The sequence below is a fragment of the Cinclus cinclus genome, chromosome 4, assembly GCF_963662255.1.
Source record: "Cinclus cinclus chromosome 4, bCinCin1.1, whole genome shotgun sequence".
NCBI classification, from domain to species: Eukaryota; Metazoa; Chordata; class Aves; order Passeriformes; family Cinclidae; genus Cinclus; species Cinclus cinclus.
Window position 1 is genome coordinate 27,376,186 of NC_085049.1, and position 21,684 is coordinate 27,397,869.

Sequence of the window (21,684 nt, forward strand, 5' to 3'; positions counted from 1 at the left end):
AAATGTCTAAGATGAAATCTGAATAAACCATACTTACTTAGAGAAGGTCCATGGAGAATTGCACAGTTGGGACAATGGTATAGATCAATGTCAACAGCATGATGCTCCTCTACCCCAACGCAGCTGGAATCATATTTTTTACATGTTAATAAGAATGCACACAGGATTTACTTTTCAAGCTAAAAAATAATTAAATCTTAGGTTTTTATTAAAATGTACTTACTGTACAAGATTATAACGACATACCAGATCATCTCAACTACTGTGCTGCCACATAAGTTTTGAATAATAATTTATCACTGAGCACAGAATGATATTAGAAAATCATAAACAGGAAACAAGAATCAAATTCCTTTAAAAATTAGCAAATGCACAATAAACACACCATTACACCCAAAACCCTTGATCCTAATTACAGGAAACAGTTTATACAAAATCATTCAAGCAATTTTCCTCACAGAAGCTAAGAGTTAAAAAAAAAAAACCTGAGGTTTATGTGTTGGTAATAATTAATAGAAGATATAACGAGTATTTTCCTCTTCTTTCTTTTTCTTTCTGCAAAAAGCACGTAACTGATTCCTACCCCCCCCCAAGACAAACTCATGAAGAATACTTTCACATTATTCTTGAAATCTTTACAATAGAACTAACTGGCTTTGTAAGCTATACAAGTGACCACACAAATAACTTTGTAGAACTCTGGTTTTGGTTTAAAGTAGCAGCAAGTATTTTAAAGAGCATTTGAGAGATGTAATTATTTTCTCAGTGCATATTTTTTCCCAGCTAAAACAGTCAAACTGTGATTAAAAGCAAAAACTTGACAATAGTCAGGACAAAGCATCTGCTCTGCTGATACCCAAACAACACAATTCTGAAGTGAATGAAGTACATTTTCTTAGAAGCTGAAACACTAGAGGTTAATTGGAGAACATGTGCTTTTGCACAAAGTTCTTAAGGGAAAAAAAAAAAAGTAATCCCTGCTTGCTGGTCTGAATCCTGGCAGAGCTCTTCGTTCTCTGAAAAGTTCACTGACACTTACAAAATTGCTGACTTTACAGTTAATACAGAAAACAAGAGTACAACCCAGAACACTTATACCAAAATTAGGTATGTACACTCCATCCATTTTAGTAATGTAAGAACTTGAACAGTGCCTCAGTCACGTAACCCATTTCGTATCAAGTGCAATGAGTGCTTAAACACTGAAGTTTTGAAATGATCCAGCTACACAAAGTCTTTTCCTCAGCAGCCTTGTGCCAAAACTGCTGACACGCTCCAGCAAGTGTCAGTACATGCTGCCAAAACAATACAAGAAACAGTCTAGCACTGAAAGCACAATGAGCAAATCCAATCTGAAACTGAAGAGCATCTCCCACATAACTATCAACTGGTAGTGCATTCTGAGTTCCCTCTAAAGATTCAGCTAGTTCTACTTCCCCATTCTCTACATAGCACATGAGATCCAGAAATTACTTAGCTTTATTTATATGCGTACTATTTTAATATCTACGTACAAAACTTGGCTGTCATAGTTCATCACAATTTTTGCAATATTTAGCATCTGCTTTAAGACCACAGCTACAAGAATCATTATTACATGAAAATCCAGCTGACATGTAAACAAAAAGGAAGGCAGAAGCAGTCTTTCAAAATGCACGTCCCATTTCCTCCTGCTTGTGTTCTCTGTCTTTTTATAGAATAGATGAATGACTCATAATCCTATGCATTATAAGAAAATTGCTTTGAATTGTACACTCTAAAAGCCCCAAATCAGAAGGCTGGTTTTATGTATCTTTAGGAATCTCATTATTTTAGCTAAATTTCTAATTTTTGAACAGCTAAAGATATTTATGCTGAACTGTATCTTGGTCAAGTTTGTTCTGCATTTGTTTCCATTCTTTTTTCTTCATGTTTATCTGATACGTTCATCATCATTCCAATCAGATTATCTCGTTAACAGTAAGAACTTTGCCTAAAAATAGAGTAAAAATTGCTTTGACAACTACTTGTCCTATTCTGTTTAAGAATATTAATTCTATTGTCTTTCATTGAATGCTACAGATAACAGAATTTCTGCTTTATTTTCAGGCTTAGTACTAAGAATTAACTCCACAACCTTTCATTGCACATGGGATTTTGTGTACAGAGACTGGAACGGGATTATAATGTCTGGAATAGCCATTCAATGAGGGAAGCAAACATTTTTAGTCTACTATGTAAACTCAGCACTGGAAACACAAAACACTAACTGGAGATCGTGGAAGCAAAACCAGCAGCAGATGCCTGACTGAAGCAAAGGGCACATGAGGTGCCAGCACCTGTAAGAACAAGTATTGCCAAGGATGCCACAGAACACATCAATCACACACAGCACCACTGCAAGTCAGTTCCCTGCATCCCTTTCTCCAACATACACAGATGAATCTGACATTAATCACTCTGGCTACTAGCAAGCAATCAATTATTGTGGTAAATGCAACTTCAGACCTCAAGCATCAAAACAAGGTCACCAAGAGGTAGCAGCAAGCCTGGGAAACATTAACATACTCAAACACTGCAACACTCCCAATCCACTGATGTTTTCCTGTATGAAATATTATTACCCTTCACCTTGCAATCAACCCAATCCATTTGGGCTGAAATGTCTTGAGTATATATTACCTAGTTTCTGAATCGCTCATCTCCTACAGGGAGGTCACAAACTAATCCTCAGGAACAGTGGAAAGCTTACAGTATTAAACAATAAAATACAATAATACTAAGGAAAAAAAAAAAAACAGCGGTACAAGACTATACAAAAATACACCTTTAATTCTGTTTCTGAAGGTGGAAAGGCTAACCACGTCCAATTTCACTTGCAATGCTCTAGAAGGAGTAGCAAGGTAGAAAAAAGTTAGTTAAAAATAGATTCCATTACATCAGTCTTGGAGTTGTCAGACACACAAACTTCATAAGGTATCTAGCAACAAGGGAAGGTCAACAAGAGGTAGCAAAAGAAAAGGGTAGTGTTTTTTCACACACAAGACCATGCTCATCCCTGGCATCTGAAGCAACCCCTTGCTACTCTAAGTTTGAGGAACCCATTCTCCGAACTTAAGTCTCACTAGAAGTGCACATTCATGTTTCTGATTTAGCCTCAGCTTTCCATTTGATCATTAGATTTGTAGCTATGTAAAAGCAGAAAGTGTAAATCAAAAACAATCAGAAGAGGACTCCAACATCTGACAAGTACCACTAGACCTCTGCTTTTTGGTAAAGAGCAAATAAGGCTTCTTTCACACCGCAGGGGCAAGTCCAGCAGAGGCTGTTCCCTTCTTCAGTATTAATTTAGATTTTTAAGAGATGAGTTCTGATAATTCAGAATGACAGATTAAACAATTATTTCACAGTTATGCTGGAATGTCTTGTACAAGGAGTTCGTAGCAGTCCAGGACAGTTACAGGAAGTATTATCCTCAGAGACTGCATGGCTGTACATCGCAAGCCACCCAAGGCACCTGGCACATCTCTCCTACAGCAGTACAGTGTGAATAAATATTGGATCCATGTCAGTCACCACACAAGCTGCTGCACCTTCTGCATCTAATACCTGCTTGTTCTCAATCCACCCTGGCTTTTCTCTTCCCTGCTTCTGATATTATCAAGCACAACCACAACATTTTAGATATTGCTTAACTGCCTTTGCTGCTATGACTGAAAGCATCCTGGTTCAAGAAAAAAATCCAAAACACTCTTGATCAAAGGCCTTATTTTCAGTGCTCTTAAGGGTATACGACTACTTTAAAAAAAACCTAGCAATTCTCAATGACCTAATAAAAGGACCGCAGAAAACGGAACAGCCACCATCAATGGGAAAAAAGCTAATTTGTCAAGGAGGTGGGTTTGGGACATCACCCTCTTGGATTCCCTCTTCTGTTCCTTCCCCCTACTGCTTCAATTCCATAAGGTCCTTTCCCACCTCTTTCAGCAGCATGTGCAAAACAATCTAAGAGACTCATATTTCTCGATGGACTCAGACTTTTTAAGAAGTCTCCCACAACAGCTTCCACTCCTCTCCACAACAGCATGACACTTGGCACCTATTAAGCTTCACCTACCAGATGAGGAAACAGGACAGGTCATCACAGGCACGTCTACTACTTCTTCAACAGATATCGTTGGACAGATAATATTTTACAATTAGATATTGATTTACAGCTCAAAACTAAGCCAGTTTTTAAAAGTTTCTTATTTATTATTGGGACACATGAAGTTCAGGCCCCAAGGTCTCTGGGTTTTCCAGTGTCTGACCTGAACAGTCTTGACTGTTTTTGTGGTCACTGTGCAGCAAAAATAAAGGTTAGGGGCTCTTGCGAGTATGTTTAGTTAAGCACAAAGCCTTGCATCTTTTCCAAGCTATAAAATTACTAGAAAATACATTTTGCAAGATCCCTTTATATTCTCACTGAATGAACATTGTGGACAAGCTTCTTTCTACCATCCTGTTTCTGAGCAACTCAGCACATCCTCTTCACGTCCACCCTTGTATCAGCACCCACAACCTTCCCCTGATTTGCCTCAGCGAGCATTGCAGGCTTCATCCCTAAAAGGAGGAAAAAAACCACAGGTCTTGACATCCAGTAGAAAAAAAAAGAGAAATTAACAAAAGTCCTGGATGAGTGGAAAAATACTAGGGCTACAAAAGCATGTTCCCTGTTACCAAGAATGCAGGGCTATATACAATTACTAGGGGTAAAGGCATGTTTCCTATTATCTGACAGAGCAGATAGCCAAAATCCTTTTTCAGTTTCCAGCCATCCACAGAACAGCCAAGATACAGAGATAGTGAGTCTCTGCTGTGTCTTAACAGTGATGAGGACATGAACAAGGAAGGCAATGCCATTAATGAAAAGATTCATTAGGAACAGGACAGCCTTAATTGTCCCAAAACTGAAGTCACTACCGCAGGGTACAGTTTCTCATAGCATTAAACTGAACATAGCTGTTACTGCTGAAAAAAGGTCCCACCCTCTTTCCTCCAACTGCCTGACCATGGGTTTCCATTGTTTCTCTCACCAGATCTAAACCATCAGGCAGCCACATGACCAATCAGTTCAATAAACTGATCCAGAAGAAAAAAAATACTGCCACTCGACTAACTTTTTCAGATAGGTTTTAGAAACCTTAATAGTAAGATTCCATAAATAAAATACAAAATGGCACACACTACACTTACGTGCAGTTACTTAACAAATGTTATTTTCAAGAAGACAGATGAAAGAAAATACTCTGTTACTTTACCTCTACTTGGTCTTTCTAAAAATGATTGCTTAACAATAAGACTATTGTTTAGCAATCTTATGCTGATAATACACCTTTTACTATCAAGCCTTAATATAGAATTTCAAATCACCAAGGATGAGAGCAATTTCCATTAATATACTGAGCAAATAACTGTTAAATAGTAGGCAAGCATTATACCAAACTTTTCATTTTACTCACAACAAGGTCTGCAGTTGCTACTTTCAGTCCTGATCTATTTAAGCACAACAACCCCAAAAAAACCTATTGTAATTATTGCCAAAATTAGTTAGTGATCTTACAAGTTATACAAAGGATAGCTCCTCCTGCTCCATTCCCAAGAATGCAAATGAAAGTATAGGGTAGGAAGTCTGTCTCTCAGATTTTAAGGAATTCTGGTTCGTCATTTAATTTAAACTATGCTTTCCAAGTAGGAAAAGGATGCCAAGTAGGCAATATTTACAGGTTAAAACAATGGAAGTACTAAAGATGTCACTGCTACAACCAAACAGCCACATCTGCCACTTGTTACAGGACAATATTAAAATGCTTAATTAGGAATAGAAAGACAGTGTAACAATACTACTGACAGACTCCATACCATCCCATAGCACAAGAAGAAGACTTTAAAACTTAAAATAAATGTTGCGAGCTTTTAAAACCTTGACCTGAAGCTAGACAGATTTCCCTTCCAGCCCCACTCTTCACAATACATACAGTTACAGCAAAGAAAACATAACAGACCAAAAGAAACCACAAAGGAACATGAGAAAGCTGGTGTTTCCTTCCACTACCTCTTCATCTTACCATGGGAGGCATGGTAGCAGTTTTGGAATCACAATAAACTTGAAAGGATTTATTTCAGAAATGAAATCATTTTTTAAAAGTGACAAACTTCTTTCTATGCACGAGATACTGAATTGCTGCCTTAAATTTAAAAAAAAAAGCATAAAAATATTTGAAGTCTTGCTTTTGCCATAGCCACTTTGCAAAGCAAAATACCTTTTAAAAGGGAGCAACTAATATAAACACAACCCAAAGAACATGCATAATTGCACTTTAAAAATATGTTTTAAATAGCAATTATTCTGTTTTTCTATCTGTAGTGAACTTTCCCCTCCCTTAATGTTATCCATTTTCTCCAGGAAAAAAAAAAAACAAAACAAATCAAAAACACTGAACAACAAACAAAACAAAAAACAACAACAAAAAAAAAAAACCACACCATTTTTAAGACATGTATAGAATACATGAATGTTGACCCAACAGCTTACCTAGTTTTTGTATATATTCACTCACCTAACTATAAAATGTATAAATACAATACCTAAAAAACTTATTAAATATTGCATCATCTTTCAACACAGATAAAAATCCCAAGAACAACAATGCTGCATGCCATAATATACATAAAACTCTGACCTTTGATTGCTCAGACACATCTGTTCTGGTACTTCCAAAGTCCTAAGAGGCCTTGGTCTACTTATGATTAACCATCAAATTGCACATTAAAAATGTTAATGCTCATTACATAGGTTTAGACTTCCCTAATGTAATTCAACCTTACTGCTTTTTAAATTATGTAATATTTCTCTGAAATGAAGTATTGCAGTAAGACAAACAGGCAGACAGGTATATGATCTATTTTTGAATCCCAAAGGACCTACCAAAGGCTCAGACTTCCTGCACCTTCCAAAATTAAATTTAAAGTTTGATAGTGATGCTGGTGCTGTCCTTCAGAGAACACTTTTTATGGCAATACCCTTGCACATTTTTCCACTGAGAAAGAAAATCAGTATACATAATTTCTTTCTCAAGTAACAGTGCCTTTTGCTCCCTCAAAGCACAGAGGTTAAATAAAATCAGTATATGACATCTTGTCAACAAAAGCTTAATTCTAAAGAATGGATTCTGAAATGTAGAAACCTAATAGGAAAATTATGGTCAATGGAAGAAAGCTATCAAGTTACATAATGAAATAGATTCAGTTACAAATACAACAAATCTTCTACCTGCATTGAGAAAGTAGGCACACAGTCAACACAATCATCATGTTATCTCAAATCTCAGGGAAAAAACAGCCATGTATGTTACTTGCAAACTGACTCTCTCATGCCACAATTCCAATGTAAAAACCAACTGGTATGGTTTTGAAACTCAACACGGTTGTTTCCAAGACCTGTTTTTTAAGTACATTAAGTTCAATTTATTGAAATTGCTAGAATAAAGGTAAGAGACAGTAATTACTTTTAGAAAATACTTTGACAACTGAATATTTGGCATAATCAACACATTCTTATTTCTAATCACTGGTGAAAAGATTGTGTGGAAAGCTGATTCTCTACACAACCATTTCATGTAACTACTAGGAATTTAAGCAAAATGAAGTCAAATGACTGTTCAAACTGAAGTCAAACAATTACATACTCAGAAAATCCAAACAGCTTTATGTGCATAAATATACACTGAGGTCAAACAACCTTTTCACTACAATGCATGACTTCTAAGAAGAGACACAGAGCCGAGGTTAATCCATAATGGCAGCCACCGTCATGTATTATGTGTAGCAGCTTCATGAGAAGTTACTTTTCCTAATGACAATTTCCTGATAGAGCCAAGTTAACATTACTGAAGTACTTTTGATGTACTCCTCCTGTTTAGTATCATCTACTAAGGATAAAGCAAATTCTTCATCCTTCCTGTGCCAAATCAGATTTCTACTATGTCTTCCCAGACAGACTGATTGTATCAAGCTGCTTTAAAACAGTATTTACAATTAATTCTGTTCAGGTCCTTTTAAAAACACTGTTTTACAGAAATTAAGGTCAGGAGGAACCTGATTCTTCTAGTGTAGACTTTGGCAAAATGAGCTGCCCCAAGACAATCGAAGAAATAACATTTAAGAAAGCCACAGCAGACCTCAAAACTAAACAACTTGTCAGTGAGAGCAGAGAAAAAATAAAAGGCATTTTAAAAACAGCTGTGATAGCTGAAAGCCTTATTTCAGTGTGAAACTATTGAGAAAAACAAAGATTATACCAGCAAGTGAATCATGACACAAGATTTGTAGTAAAGAAAGAAAAAATACACATTGATTCTGACATGAAGAAATTCTTTTTAGCACTTTAAACAAGTAATCTGCGTAACTCTACACATACAAAGCAAAGCACACTGCTCATGAATTCAGAAAGATTCTCTATAGCATTTCAGACTCCTCTTTCTCAATTTGTTTTCCCAGCATGGCCAGACTGACACACTAAAGAGAAGAAGGAACAATAATCCAATCAGACTTCAGGCACTGTGTCTTAGTGAAGTTGCAACTGCTTGAAGCCTGTGGGAATAAATGAGAACTATCCTGTCCTTCCCACAACTGATGCAGGAAAATGGATTAACATTGGATTTCAATTAATTCTAGGAACACTGGAGTCCCAATTTACGTGACCACAGCCAGCATGAATTTCAGTTCTGGTTATAATGCATGGTCTGTAACAGTGAGAGAATAACTGCTTCTGTATACACTAATGACAAAGGTTTTCTAGGTGATTGAGAGAGTTCTTCAATGATGTAATTTTTATCTCCTCCTCAAGACTCCAAGTCAACAGTTAACATCTTCCTCACTAAAATAATACAGAACCTAGTAAACTGCCCTGACACATAACTGTATTTTAATTAGGTAATTTGCCTTACTTCAATTCCCTGACAGGGTTATTCTAATTGTGCTTATTAAAAAAAAAAAAAAAAATTAAAAAAAGGGAAAGTCCTAAACCCAAAATAAGCAAAAAATAAGTACTTTAAAATAATATCTTCGAATCAGAGTGTTTAAAGGCAGAACCAACACTCATCTCAGTTCTATAGAACAAAAAACCTACCACGCTACAAAATCTTCAACCATTTAAAGCAGCCTCCATACCCATCTTGAAAAAGACATCTTAACTGAGTGCCTCTGTGTGGTGGAAAAGGGAAATCAGTATACTAAGTTAAATAAACGTTCACTCATTCAGGAATGAAGCAACTACAACAACTTTAACACAGCAAATTAAAGCTGCTTATTACGTGTCCCTAATTATATATATATAGAATGGAATCACCATCTCTTAGTGTTCAAGAAACATGTGGATGTGGCTCTTGGAGACATGGATTAGTGGTGAACATGACAGTGGTAGTTTAAAGGCTAGACTCAAATGATCTTACAATGTGTTTTCTGACCTTAACAATTCTGTGATATACAGTCTACACCCATTTGCCTGCCTCAGCTTCTAGATTCTTAGCTTTTTGTCCTCATCTTCCTCAGCTCCAACTTGCACACAGATTCCTGCCAATTCTCACTAGCCATCTCAATGAAATGCTGCATATTATATGGTTTTAAGATCTACTTGCATCCCAACCAAGTCTTTTTACTTAATCAACAGTTTTTCAGAAATTTAGTTCCATTTCCAGTGCAGTTTCCTATCAGGTAGAGCAAGGGCCTTTTATACACAGAACAGACATATGAGTTACTTGTTTCAGAGAGACAGCATTGGAAGGGAAGGAAAAAAGACAGAAATTAAGAATTATAAAAACACACCCTATGAAGAAAAAGTGAAGTTCAATCCAAAATGACAAACAAATCTTTAGAAGCAATTACGTGACATAGCTGGCACTCCTGCAATGGCTAGGAGACACTGGAAGAGGCAGGTTACCCATTCCAAGCAAGCAAGCACTCTCACTCCCCTTCCCTGCAATGGCCCTGATACTTACCTGGTTACAAGGCAACCTGTTTTTATTCCCTAAACTGACAGAAACTAACCTAGCCAGTCTTTTGCCTATTTATCATGTCAGATTACAGCATGGTTGGGCAACTGTTCTAGGCAATCCATGAGAGAGGGAAGAGGGATATGTAACCCAGAGAGAGGGATATGGGGAGCAGGACTGCTCCTCCCAGCAGTGGAAGTCACTAGACCAGCCAGGCCCACTGTTGGGACTTCATTATTCACTAAGACTCAGAACAACCATGGCCTAACAGATAAATTGCCAATTGTTTACCAATCAGACTGCAGAGAACCTTCCTGCCTACACCTGAAAAACCTCCTCAACTTTAACCATACACCCTGCACAACATCAGGAGGGCATTATCGAGTCCAAGGTACACACGCACTGGCACTAGATGTCATATGTGAACCAAGGTTTTCTTAGCAGAGCATTAAGATTGTCTCAGTCTGGCTTCTTTTAGGCATCCCAGTCCTTGTCTGATGAAGTGTCTAATCAGTTCCTTGAGAGCAGTTTTATCTGCAGCGCTAGCTGCAGGAGTAGCTGAGGCAAGTACCCAGCAGGTGTACAACATTTTGCCACTACCAATATGTTATTTGCCTACAAAACACTCTTTCCAGTAATGCAATGAAGTACAATAGGAACTATAAAACTAGTAATCCAAGCAGCTTGGAAGCTACATTTCTAAACCACATCAAACATGGTTTTCTGTAAAGCAGGAGAGGATCAAAAGGACAAACTTTCAGCTAAATTCCTACCTTCTAGTTTGAGAGACACACGAGGACCACTCTGAAGTGGGAAGATACCTGTGTTTTTTAGAGACTGATCAAAACAAAATCTCACTAATGGCCCATGCATACTCACTTACTTGCATACTCTCAGCAGTTCCTGAATTCCATAATTACTTACATCAAAGTCTAACAAAAAACCCATTTATTACGTCATTTGTACATAACAAGTGCCTCTAATTCAACTACTCCTTTTAGGCAAGATGCACTCTAAGCATTTTTTTAATCCATTTGGGCATTTTTTGGTATGTCTTCAGCAGCTCCATCTCCTTCTCAACAGCTAGAAGTGTTGAATGTTCCTCATCTACAAAGTGCAGGGACTGCAGACTCCTACAGATAGAGAACAAGCTTGTTATTCCGGTTGTCTAATAGAGATGAGCTGTTTAGAAAGATCAGGTTGCCTAATAAAGATGAGCTGTTTAAAAAGATTGTGAAGCCTGACAAGAACTATCAGCACTGTTACTTTATGCAATACAGTCTGTAAAGCTTACGACATCCTGCGTAACACTGTCAGCAGACACCATCAGATCTGTCTTATTCTCAAGTAACTCAAGCGATAAAAAAAGATTTGGAGCTGAACAACAAACCCACAATGACTTCCTGGCCTGAGGGGATTGATTAGGACACTAATGATTGTTTTTAAACTGTGCCACTTCAACTGAAAAATGATGTCATGAATGATTTGAAAATAGGACTTTTTGCTAACAACATTAAGAGGCACATTTTTCTGTCTCCCACAATCCAGTACCAGCTTTAGAACAACCTTAAAACTCCATTCCTGCAAATCCCTCATTCTTGGGGTACCGTGTGTCTGTTTGCCTCTTTTACAGACTGCAGCAAGAGCAAACGGCTTTCAGCCTGCTTTACACACCTTTAAATTAGCTCCTTACACCAAAAACACTTTACCACCTGACTGGGTTAAAAATTTCTTACCCAGATTGGTTTTAAAAACATTGTGGAGCAATCTACTAAGTAACTTAAGACCCATAGTAGCATTTGGAGACTCTACAGATGTACCTGAAATAAAGCTTATTCTGCCTTCAAAATTCAACTCATTGAATAGTTCTCCTTTAAGGAAAAAAAAAATTAAAAACGAAAAATAAAAATCAAGGATATTTTTCAACTCATCTTCTTCTCAACTGAGTCATTCTTCCTCTAGCCTGCAGTATTTTTCAGACATTGCTAGGAACTTTGGAGCAAGCCTTTTATTAAGCTGAATAATTTCTGCACCTTCTAATCACAACACAAAAAAAATACACAATGGCTCCTATAACTTTGAAATACCTTACTCGTATAAGGCAAACAGATTTGCAGTCAATGGCAAGTAGAGACAGATGCTTCATTTCTGAAGAAATCTGAGAGCAAACTGGCTCATCTCTAGCTCACCATGCTCATTTCAAAAGCAGATGGAGTATCTGATTACATTAACTTCTATTTAAGCTATGATACAAGCAAACTGTTTCAGATACACAGATAATGACTCTAAATATCAGATGTTACATTGGCTGGCTGGCAGAGCAGTAAGTAGAAAAAGCTCCTTCAATCGACTAGATAATGTCTATAATTTAGACATCTTTATTGGATTCTCAGCTGCTTGTAGAGGTCCAGAGGGGCATGTTGGTCAAAGCTGCACCCATGCAGTCCACAACATATCAAGAAGTTACTTTTATACATTATTCTAGCTATAGAAATCTAACTGTTTAATCCTCTTCAGACGGATTTAATGAAGCATGGTGATTTCCAGACCATGTGGAAACTTCAAATAGTGAAGAACAAAGCAAAAAAAGAGTTTGGGGATTGAGTTACATCAGCACTGAATTCTCTCTGTATCCATTATTTTTATTCTGGATATAATTTGACATACTGATTTTAATCTTAAATTCCTAGGAGTTCAGATCCAGGCTACCAAAACCATTTTTTTTCTATTATACGCTATTTAGAGTAATCTAAGGTATTTGCAAAAGCACAAATCCACCTGTTTAAATCTAAATTTTATACACACACACACTTTTAGAGGTAACCTTGATTTCACAGTCTGTGCTACTCAGCTCCACTGCTTTTATATGGGAAAAAAGATTATTTTATCCATATATCAGCATATGTGCAGTGTGCATACATGTATCTCTTAAAATACCTTCTTCTTTATACTGGACAAAATTCCTATGATTCCAATAAGAATGTTCAAAAAATGCACAGGAAAAATATGAAGCATGAAGCAGAGGGCCTATTGCAAAAGGTCCCCTGGAGATGAATGCTGATTTTCTCTTCCTGTAAAACGTACAGGAGACATTATGATTCACTTATTGTGAAAAGCACAAAAATAATTCTTAGAGAGAAAATTCCCAACATTACCAATATGTGCAAATATCAATGTGTGAAAATTGCCCTGATGGAAGGGGAAAGGTAACAGACATTGCTCAATCATGCCCAATGACAGGACAAATGCCAACGGCCACAGATTAAAGCATATGAAAACCATCTAAATAGGAGGGGGGAAAAAACAAAAAACAAAATCATAACAAATTGCAAGAACACAGAAGAAATTATTCATCTATATAGGGCTATTCAGGCAATATCCAGTTAAAGGTGCTGGTCCCTAAAGCCTACTTAAATTCAGAAGTACCCACACTCAGCTAGCACCTTGCCACTTCACCCAAAAATTCCAGATCACTCCCTATTGTGCGCACCCGGTGCTCCCATGCAGCATGTGCCACGTTCCCTGGTATCTAAGCCATACTGCCCAAGTGCTGAGCACTAAAAAGTTGTTATGAAGGGAGAAGTTACTTTGTTTTTCCAACCGAGATGGCAGCAGTGCTTTTACAGGTTATGAGAGCTCAATCCCACACATTTTAGGGGAATGTTCACCTCCAGCTCACTTTTTAGGTAAAGATACCCTTTATCTCCCCCACTTAGGACCTCTTACTCCACAGAAAAGTATCCAAGAATTATGGGCCCTGAACAGAGTGTAACATGACCTCAGCACAAGGGTCTGGTTAAAACCCTGAGACACTGACAACATTATCTTAAGTTCTGGTCCCTGTGCCTGGCATTCGTGAACAAATAGATAAAGCGAGCATGAATTGCAACAGCAAAACCTTTTCCAAGTCTTAATACATACTAATACTTCTTTTTAGTCTTCAGATTTAATAGCACTTCCTACAGAAATACAGTATAATATATATAGACAGAGAGAGACAGAGAGAGAGAGAGACAGAGAGAGAGAGAGACAGAGAGAGAGAGAGACAGAGAGAGAGAGAGAGAGAGAGAGAGAGAGAGAGAGAGAGACTAGACTAAGAACGAACCTGTTTTCCTTTTAAAAAAGGCAGATCTGTTAATTTCTCTAAATATTTCAGGGGCTGGCAAGGACTTGAAATTTGCCTAAGATCTCATACCTCCCAGGGTTTTTGGAGTATAAGTAACACCTAACAGGTGTTGCTTTTCTGGCTTGGAAATGATAATGATGTTTTGCTTTTCTTTACATCCTCCGCTAACATAATGTGAAAGTGACAAAGATAATGAGAAAAAAAGTAGCAAATACTTGACAGAAGAATAATCTTTTATCAGAAGTGTTTCCTAGATAAAGATTTAGAGGTCAGTGATTTCTAAAAAGTCTTTAATGAGTTTGACATATTGCTGAATGCAAACTATTAAGCTATTTTCTTACAATTCAATTACAGAAGAAAAGTTTATTTAGCTGCTTATTTATATTACATAGCACTGGCTATGAAACTAACTGAAAGTAAAAATACTCCAAAATTTAAAAAAAAACAAGCTGGTTGAAGAGTGAAAATTCCCCAAACTTAAAATGTAATTTGTAGTACATCAATTTAAATACCCCCAGAGTCAGCTTTCTTTAAAAAGACATCTTTTCTCCTTTAGCAATTCAAGACAGAGTTACATAAGACAACCTCAAACTATGTATTTATCTTCAGAAAATGCAGCAATTAAAATTGGACTTGGTGCAGCTGATTCAGGTTAGATTTCATTCAAAGAAAGATACTGGAAGTTACATTTTAAATTTAAATTAGTGTTGATCATCACTCCTTATGTTCTGCACACCATAAAGTAGTTTCCATCCAATCAACAACTCAACCATGCATTTGCATGAAGTATCACCAAGCCAAGCCCACTGGCTGTTTCAGAACTTGCATCTTCCTCACATCACTTCAGAGTGACTGGTCACTGGAGCAGACATTTTAGTACAGAGGCTTTTTTCAGACACAAATTAATGTTCAAATTTAAAACTTCACATTCTTGCAAAACAAGTTAGTATTCCCCATGGATTCTTTGCTTTGGTAAGTTTTCTTCTGCATTGTCTTTCCTTTCCTGATCTCTCTCCATATAGCTTTGCACCTACAAGACTCTGCTATACAAGGCTGCTTACCCCCTTTGTCGATACCCCATTTGAACAGAAAAATCTTCTGATCTCAATTCCAAATTTTTCAGACACCTGAAAACCATAAGTTCCATTCAATTATTTTGTGTCTGGTACAGTTTTGAAAAGGAAGTATCTACTTTACTCCCATCCTCTTGGCATATAGTCAGTATGTTTCCAACAAAGATCATACAGAGATTTACACTTTTTCTTCTAAACACATGGCAAGCATATTAAGGGATAGAGCACATTTCCTAACAAAAAACTTGTTCCAAAGTATCATGGTGCACAAGCTTCACAGAAAGCTGATGAATTTCTCAGGAGCTCAGAGCAATGCCTATGTTCATACTAGAAAGATGCTTGTCCAGCTTCCTCAGGTTAGCATAAGAAGCAGAATTTTATTTTACTAGGTCAACCAACATGTTTATATAAAACACTTACCTGCTACTTCTATCTCCAAATTCCCTGTTAGTGGTACAAGGAAAAAAAAAAAAAAAAAACCTCCAGAAAAATAGGCTATTCAAAGCATTTAATAACATGTCATGAAAATCATGTTAGAGTTTACTATTGTTGCCCTGGAATGGAGTGGAAAACTGCAAATAGTGGCTTTACTGCTTCAAGCTGCTCTGTGGTCCACTAGCAACTCCCTGGGAATTTTCCATGTAGCTTGCATTAAGAACTGCCATCACACACTGCAGGGATGCATTCACTTCCCTTCTCGTCACACGTATCAAAAGCAGTAAGGAATGCATTGCAGTTCACTCTTAATCACATGGTGTAAATGCACCCGTGTCTGTTTCATGTAAGTTTAGTCCAGACAAAAAAGATGTCTGCTAAAAAACTGATCACAATGAAAGGCTAAAGCTTTATTTTCCCACGTTTTACCACTTTTTCATGATATTGGCTCATTTCCGTGTCCCAGTCCCCACATACCATCAGTGTTTCAGATGTCAATGAAAAGAGAATTAGACACAGTGCAACCCCATGAAAAACAAAGATCCAGCCAACTAGATGTAGGCACTGACATTCATATGCTGGGCAAAGAAAAAAGGCAGAAGAGCACTAATGTGCAATAAGCAAAGATGGTTGCAAAGAAATGTCAGATCTCTTCCTTAATGTAAGGACTACCATTGGGAAAAGACCACTTGTATGCAAGGCATCTTCACAAAAAGCTAGTAACAGCACCTGATATTGAGAGGCTGAACAATGGTATCAGCAATTATTTTCCTTTCACTAATATTCAAGATTTTGTTCCCTCTTATAGTGATAGATCTATAGAGTATCACAACTAACCAAGAGTAAAAAAAGGTTTATTCTTCTCCACAGTGGAGAGTTTGTGGTTCTTTTTTTTTTTTCATTAGACAGTAACTTTATTTTCATAGTCAAATAAGGACCAGGAAATAGAATGCACAGTACATTCTCATGGGCAATGGTAGTTGAGCCATCAATTCCAAAAACTGAAGGGAAACTGGCATCTGCCCTTACTGGCAAAATATAGAAGTCAGGAGGTAATATTTGCAGAAGGTCTTAAGAGCTGCACCTTTGCTTCGGCAATTTCTGATCTACTCAAATGATATTCCAAACTTTAGCTCATACTTAAATCAAGCACAAGCCAGCTGACCATGCTGGAAGCATAAGGTACAGCCAAGGCATCTGCTTTCACTCAGCTCTAAAGTGCTAAATAAGCACTTTTCAGCAAGGACATCAGTCCAATCACTCAATACTACAGCTGTCCCATTTGTTCTTAGTGAGAATAAGAGAAGCATTCTAAACTACTTCTGTGATACTCACTCCATCAGGGCAGCACATTTTACTGCAGTGTTAGGTGATGCAAAGGGATGCCCCAAGATGTCCTATCTTTTCACACTGGAGAGCACAGCATCAGAGGCAGCAAGTTGCTGCCCACCTTTGCCTCATGCTGATGTACCCTCTGGGCAGAAGACAAATACTGCAGCCAGAATGTAGCTAGAGATTTAAGAGACTCTATGTGAACACAGGTTTCTTGACATGATTTTGGTCCTCTGTTACATAAGCAATAGAAGCACAGAGAAATGCCTAGGACATAGTGGCTTGAGGCTGTGATATGCCAACACAGCACACCTTCATGAAGTAAGGGATAACACTATGCTGAGGGGGCAGACTGTTCATATCTTCCTGAGCACAGTGCGCCGTCAGCACAGCTACCTTGCTTTTGGTACTGTTCCTACACTGCTCAATACAGCACTCTGCACCTCCAAGACGTGCCCAGCAGTACCCCCCAAAAGCCCTGCGTTGACTTGCAACACCTCATTTCTCTTGGTCTGCTTGTTCTTAACACCCAGTTTTGCAAGTAAACAGCATGATGTAATCCTGTAGTGAAAAGATCCAAATATTCTTGTTATTGAAACAAAACTAAAAATCTGTATGTTGAGTAAGACAGCCAGAGGTTTTACAAGTACTATTGGGTAATAAGCAATTTCACACAGCAGTTTCTTTGTCTGCTCTTCATTTATCTGATTTGGACTTTTGTTTATTGGCAAACACCAATATTCCAAAAGAAAAATATCACTCCCTTTAGAAAATACTGCCTGATAAGTGGCAAGAATGACAGATCAGAGCAATCACATATCTTCAATATCAAAGATTCCATTTCTCAGAGAGTCACCTTTCTTTGCACTCATTTTCATGAAGAGTGCTTTAAGAGCCTTTAAGTGAATAAAGTATTCATGTAAATGGAACAAACACAATTAAATTTAAGAAATTAATTTCCCAGCCAAGCTGCAATGTCAGCTGACGGTTTCAGATGAAAATAAATAGTCTTTAGACCACAATATATTAAAAATCTAGAACAATCATACTTACACCAATTGGCTTTTAAGACAGAATAATGTGGGAGGGTTTAAAAAAAAAAAAACTCTCTTGCTATTGTGGCAAACATCAGCATTTATGCCTGCCTGAGCAACAATGAACTGAGTATTTTCAAAAAGAAACACCAGTTCTGAAGTCTACTTTAGTTAATGCTGAAGTAATGGAGAAAACAATATTAAATATTAATTCCATTCAAAAGCAGAATTGACCTGAGGAGGGTTACCAGCCACATAAATCCATATTACCACCTCACAGCAGACATCTCAAGACGATTCATACTCCATAGATTGTTAGTTCTGTGTATTCATGAGCTAATATTATAATACATTAGAAAGGACTGACAAAATGAAAAATAACTTAGCCTTTTTAGAAGCTATATATGTCATTAAAATACCTCTCTCGTATGTTGATAATAAAGCAATAGCAATGCTGTTAATTGAATTTTCGTACCTGAGCAATGAGACAAAGGCAAAATTTGAGCATGTTTATAGTTTAAGTATGTGCACTGTATCTACAGAAATCTTTACTGATTACTCAGTTGTTGAGACAATGGTACTTTATTTCACAGTGATGTAAAATAAAAGTACAAATTGTTGCATGAAGAGTATTAGTTCACTTTCAACTTGCGCAAACTGCCATGAGAACAGAATGGAGACACTGTATTACTACAGGATCTTTCAAAAGACACAGGAAGTACACAGAAACTGCACTGATCATAAAAAAAAATCTGCTAATGAATATGAAAATTATCCACAAAAAGAAAAGCTCAAAACCACAAATGAAGAATGAAAACAAAATTAATGTGATTTCACCCACTGGCAGTTAACAGAGTGATGCTCCACTGTAAGGCTTAAGCCATTTCACTGCCAATGTGTTGCTCTAAGAGAACTCATCAGTACCAACAGATCAAGACAAGTTTAAAACAAAAAGAATGTATTTCATATTCTGTCTGTAGCACCTAGTAGGTACATACAGAAATTAGGTGTACCAAGCAGTCTAGTATCCAACCAGACTCCTCTCACTGCTCTAGTTTTTAGATACAGACGCCACAGAACAGAGCCTTCTGAAAACATCTAAATTCCTCAAATCATTTATGTATTAAACACAACAAAGGGAAAGGAAGATACCAAAGTGTTCCATGAGCATCAACAAATGACATTTTGGAATATAATAAAATCATAAATTAACTAGCTATTAAAAAATTCACAGTTAAACTGCACAAATACTTACAGCATCTTCATTTGCACAGTCAAGAATGGCCAAAACAAAAACAATTATACCAAAAATATAGGTCAACTACAATATTACAGAAGATTAGAGGTAGTGTTTAAATGACTAAATCTGAACATCTGTCTTTTAACTAACACTGAAAAGCTAATAATTAATTTGTGCTTTAGAAATTGCAACTACTACCATTTAATAACTGTTTAGAAACTCACTAGAATCTTGTTGGACTCTAATCTAAAAAGCCGAACTGCGTACCATTCAGTTCTCTTACAGATTTTACTGGACAATATGTTTTTTTCTTGTCCTAGCTACTTTATCAGAAGGCATAAGCTAAAACATCCACTATGTTTTATTCCAGAACAAATGAAAAAAATTACAGAATTACAGATCACAAGGAAAGGAGTGTTAACTTTCGAAGCACACCTACTTTCAATAAAGCCAGTTCTTCAAGAAAACTATAAAGAGAAAAACTTGCAAACAATTCTACATGTTATTACACAGTTTCAGAAATGGAAGCAATTTGAATACTTGCAACTCTCTTCAGTGCTTATTATGGTAGAACACATCTAACTTTAATATGTATTAATGAGTCTTCCCACTTCACAGATGGGAACCAACAGGAAAAAAACTGTTTGTCCAAATGAAGAATATAAAACGATTGGAAACAGACACCCAGTTACACAAGTGCTTGTCTAGCACCCTCATTATAACTAGTTTCTTTTCAGTTTAACCAAAACTTTTTCAGCTTTTGTATTGTTAGAAGAGCTTCAAGTCACTTCAAGTTACTTAATTCTTTGACAGAGGGTACACAGCTCATTGGACTGAGGTCGAGACTTCCATCTTACTTCTGAGGAAACATGGCTAAGCCAAGAAAAAGTAAGATTAAACACATTAGCTTTCCCTTGAGGTCTAAAGCATTTCGCTAAGATCCACCAAATTGCCACATGAAGGATTTAAAGCTTATACAACACAAGAGCCAGAAAGTCAACTTGAAAGCTCTCTGGTGTCAGACCAAAGCTCTGTTGACCAGACAAGGATCTGCTGATGCAGTTCAGGTCCCTGGATGTTCCTAACTACAAGGCCTTAATTTTCTATAAAGAGTCTGCACCAGAAAACATTTATGACAGAGTCTTTGCCATCTCCACCTTCTCCAACATGAGTGTCACCATGCCTTGTCCTCCCAGACAGATACAAGAACTTCACCTACCCTTGCAAACAGATGATGTTCTGGGGTTGTGCTCCTGAAGCTGCACTGAAAATGCCTTGATTCCCCTGGACCCCACTAGATGAGCAGCTGGGTCTGGGCAGAATCACACATGGTGACTGAGACACAAAAACAAGGATCTACAAAAACTGGGTGAGCTATCAATCCCAAAGTGGGCAGTGAGGAAGAAAAACGAGCAACTCCACTCGGAGTATCATCTCCAACAACACATTGCTTCAAATCCTTTTGCAACACTCTTGGACTCATCGTAGCCTTTTCAGGAGCCCACTCGGCTCAGTAGCCAACAAAAAGCTAACCCCGCAAGAGAATGGGTTCTGTCAGTTTTCTGAGCAGAGTTGATTTACCAATCAGGCACGCACTGAACCAGCAAAAGAGGAATTATAGTAGCATGCAGCCAGGAGCGGGACAGCCTCTTTCAGCAGCAAAGAGTTGGCAAAGCCCATCGTGCAGAACCTCATGTATAAAGCTCCAAAACAAAGAACCAATTCAGGAAAAGTAGTCACTATAGCACATGCATTTCCTTCTTTTCTTAAGGAGAAAGCTTGCCTACAGAGTACAAATCAGTGTCTTCAGACAGACCTGTACCACGTAACCTAACAGCTGTAAGACAGAAAACTTGATTTTACATTGAGATCGTATTAAGAAGTGAATGAGAAATTCCGTGTTTCTTCGGAGACCAAAAAAGACATGTTCAAATCTATACGATATCAGAAAAAAAACACATTCTACGTGAACTTCGCTCAGATGTGACTTTGGCACTGAATTTTTCCTCCACATGAGGACAAAAGGCCTCAAGGCATCTGCGATTTAAATTATAGTCTTCAAACAGCACACGAATCACCTTTCTTTTCAAATTATATTATTAAATGTTTCCTAATAATGATAAAGCTGTAAAAAGCATCAAACACCTAATGGCAAAATACCACCAATGAACTGCTGTAGGAAACAGCAAAGTTAATTCTTTCAAGACTATACAAAATATAGAATTAATCCTGAGAGCAAGAGCTACCAATTAAAAAACAATTCCATAAAAACTTAATCAATTTGACTTTGCTTTGCAACAGAACCGTATACATACATACACTACATACAGATTAGTGCTGTATTTCCCTGACTGCCCTCTAAGATGCTCAAATATTTACTTCTGTAAACATAAAAAATTTTCTCCTTGAGGGGGAAGACACCCAAGTTGACACC

The 21,684-nt window shown here is 37.3% G+C and overlaps 1 protein-coding gene across 2 annotated transcripts in view; it reads right to left on the reverse strand.

Moving 5' to 3' along the window:
- KDM7A (lysine demethylase 7A) overlaps nt 1–21,684 on the reverse strand; it is a 61,038-nt gene that overhangs the window by 35,521 nt on the left and 3,833 nt on the right. For both annotated transcript variants that reach the window (XM_062491860.1, XM_062491859.1), the window contains exon 2: nt 38–123. In XM_062491860.1, coding sequence (XP_062347844.1) covers nt 38–123 — 86 coding nt within the window. The remainder of the gene's footprint in view (nt 1–37; nt 124–21,684) is intronic.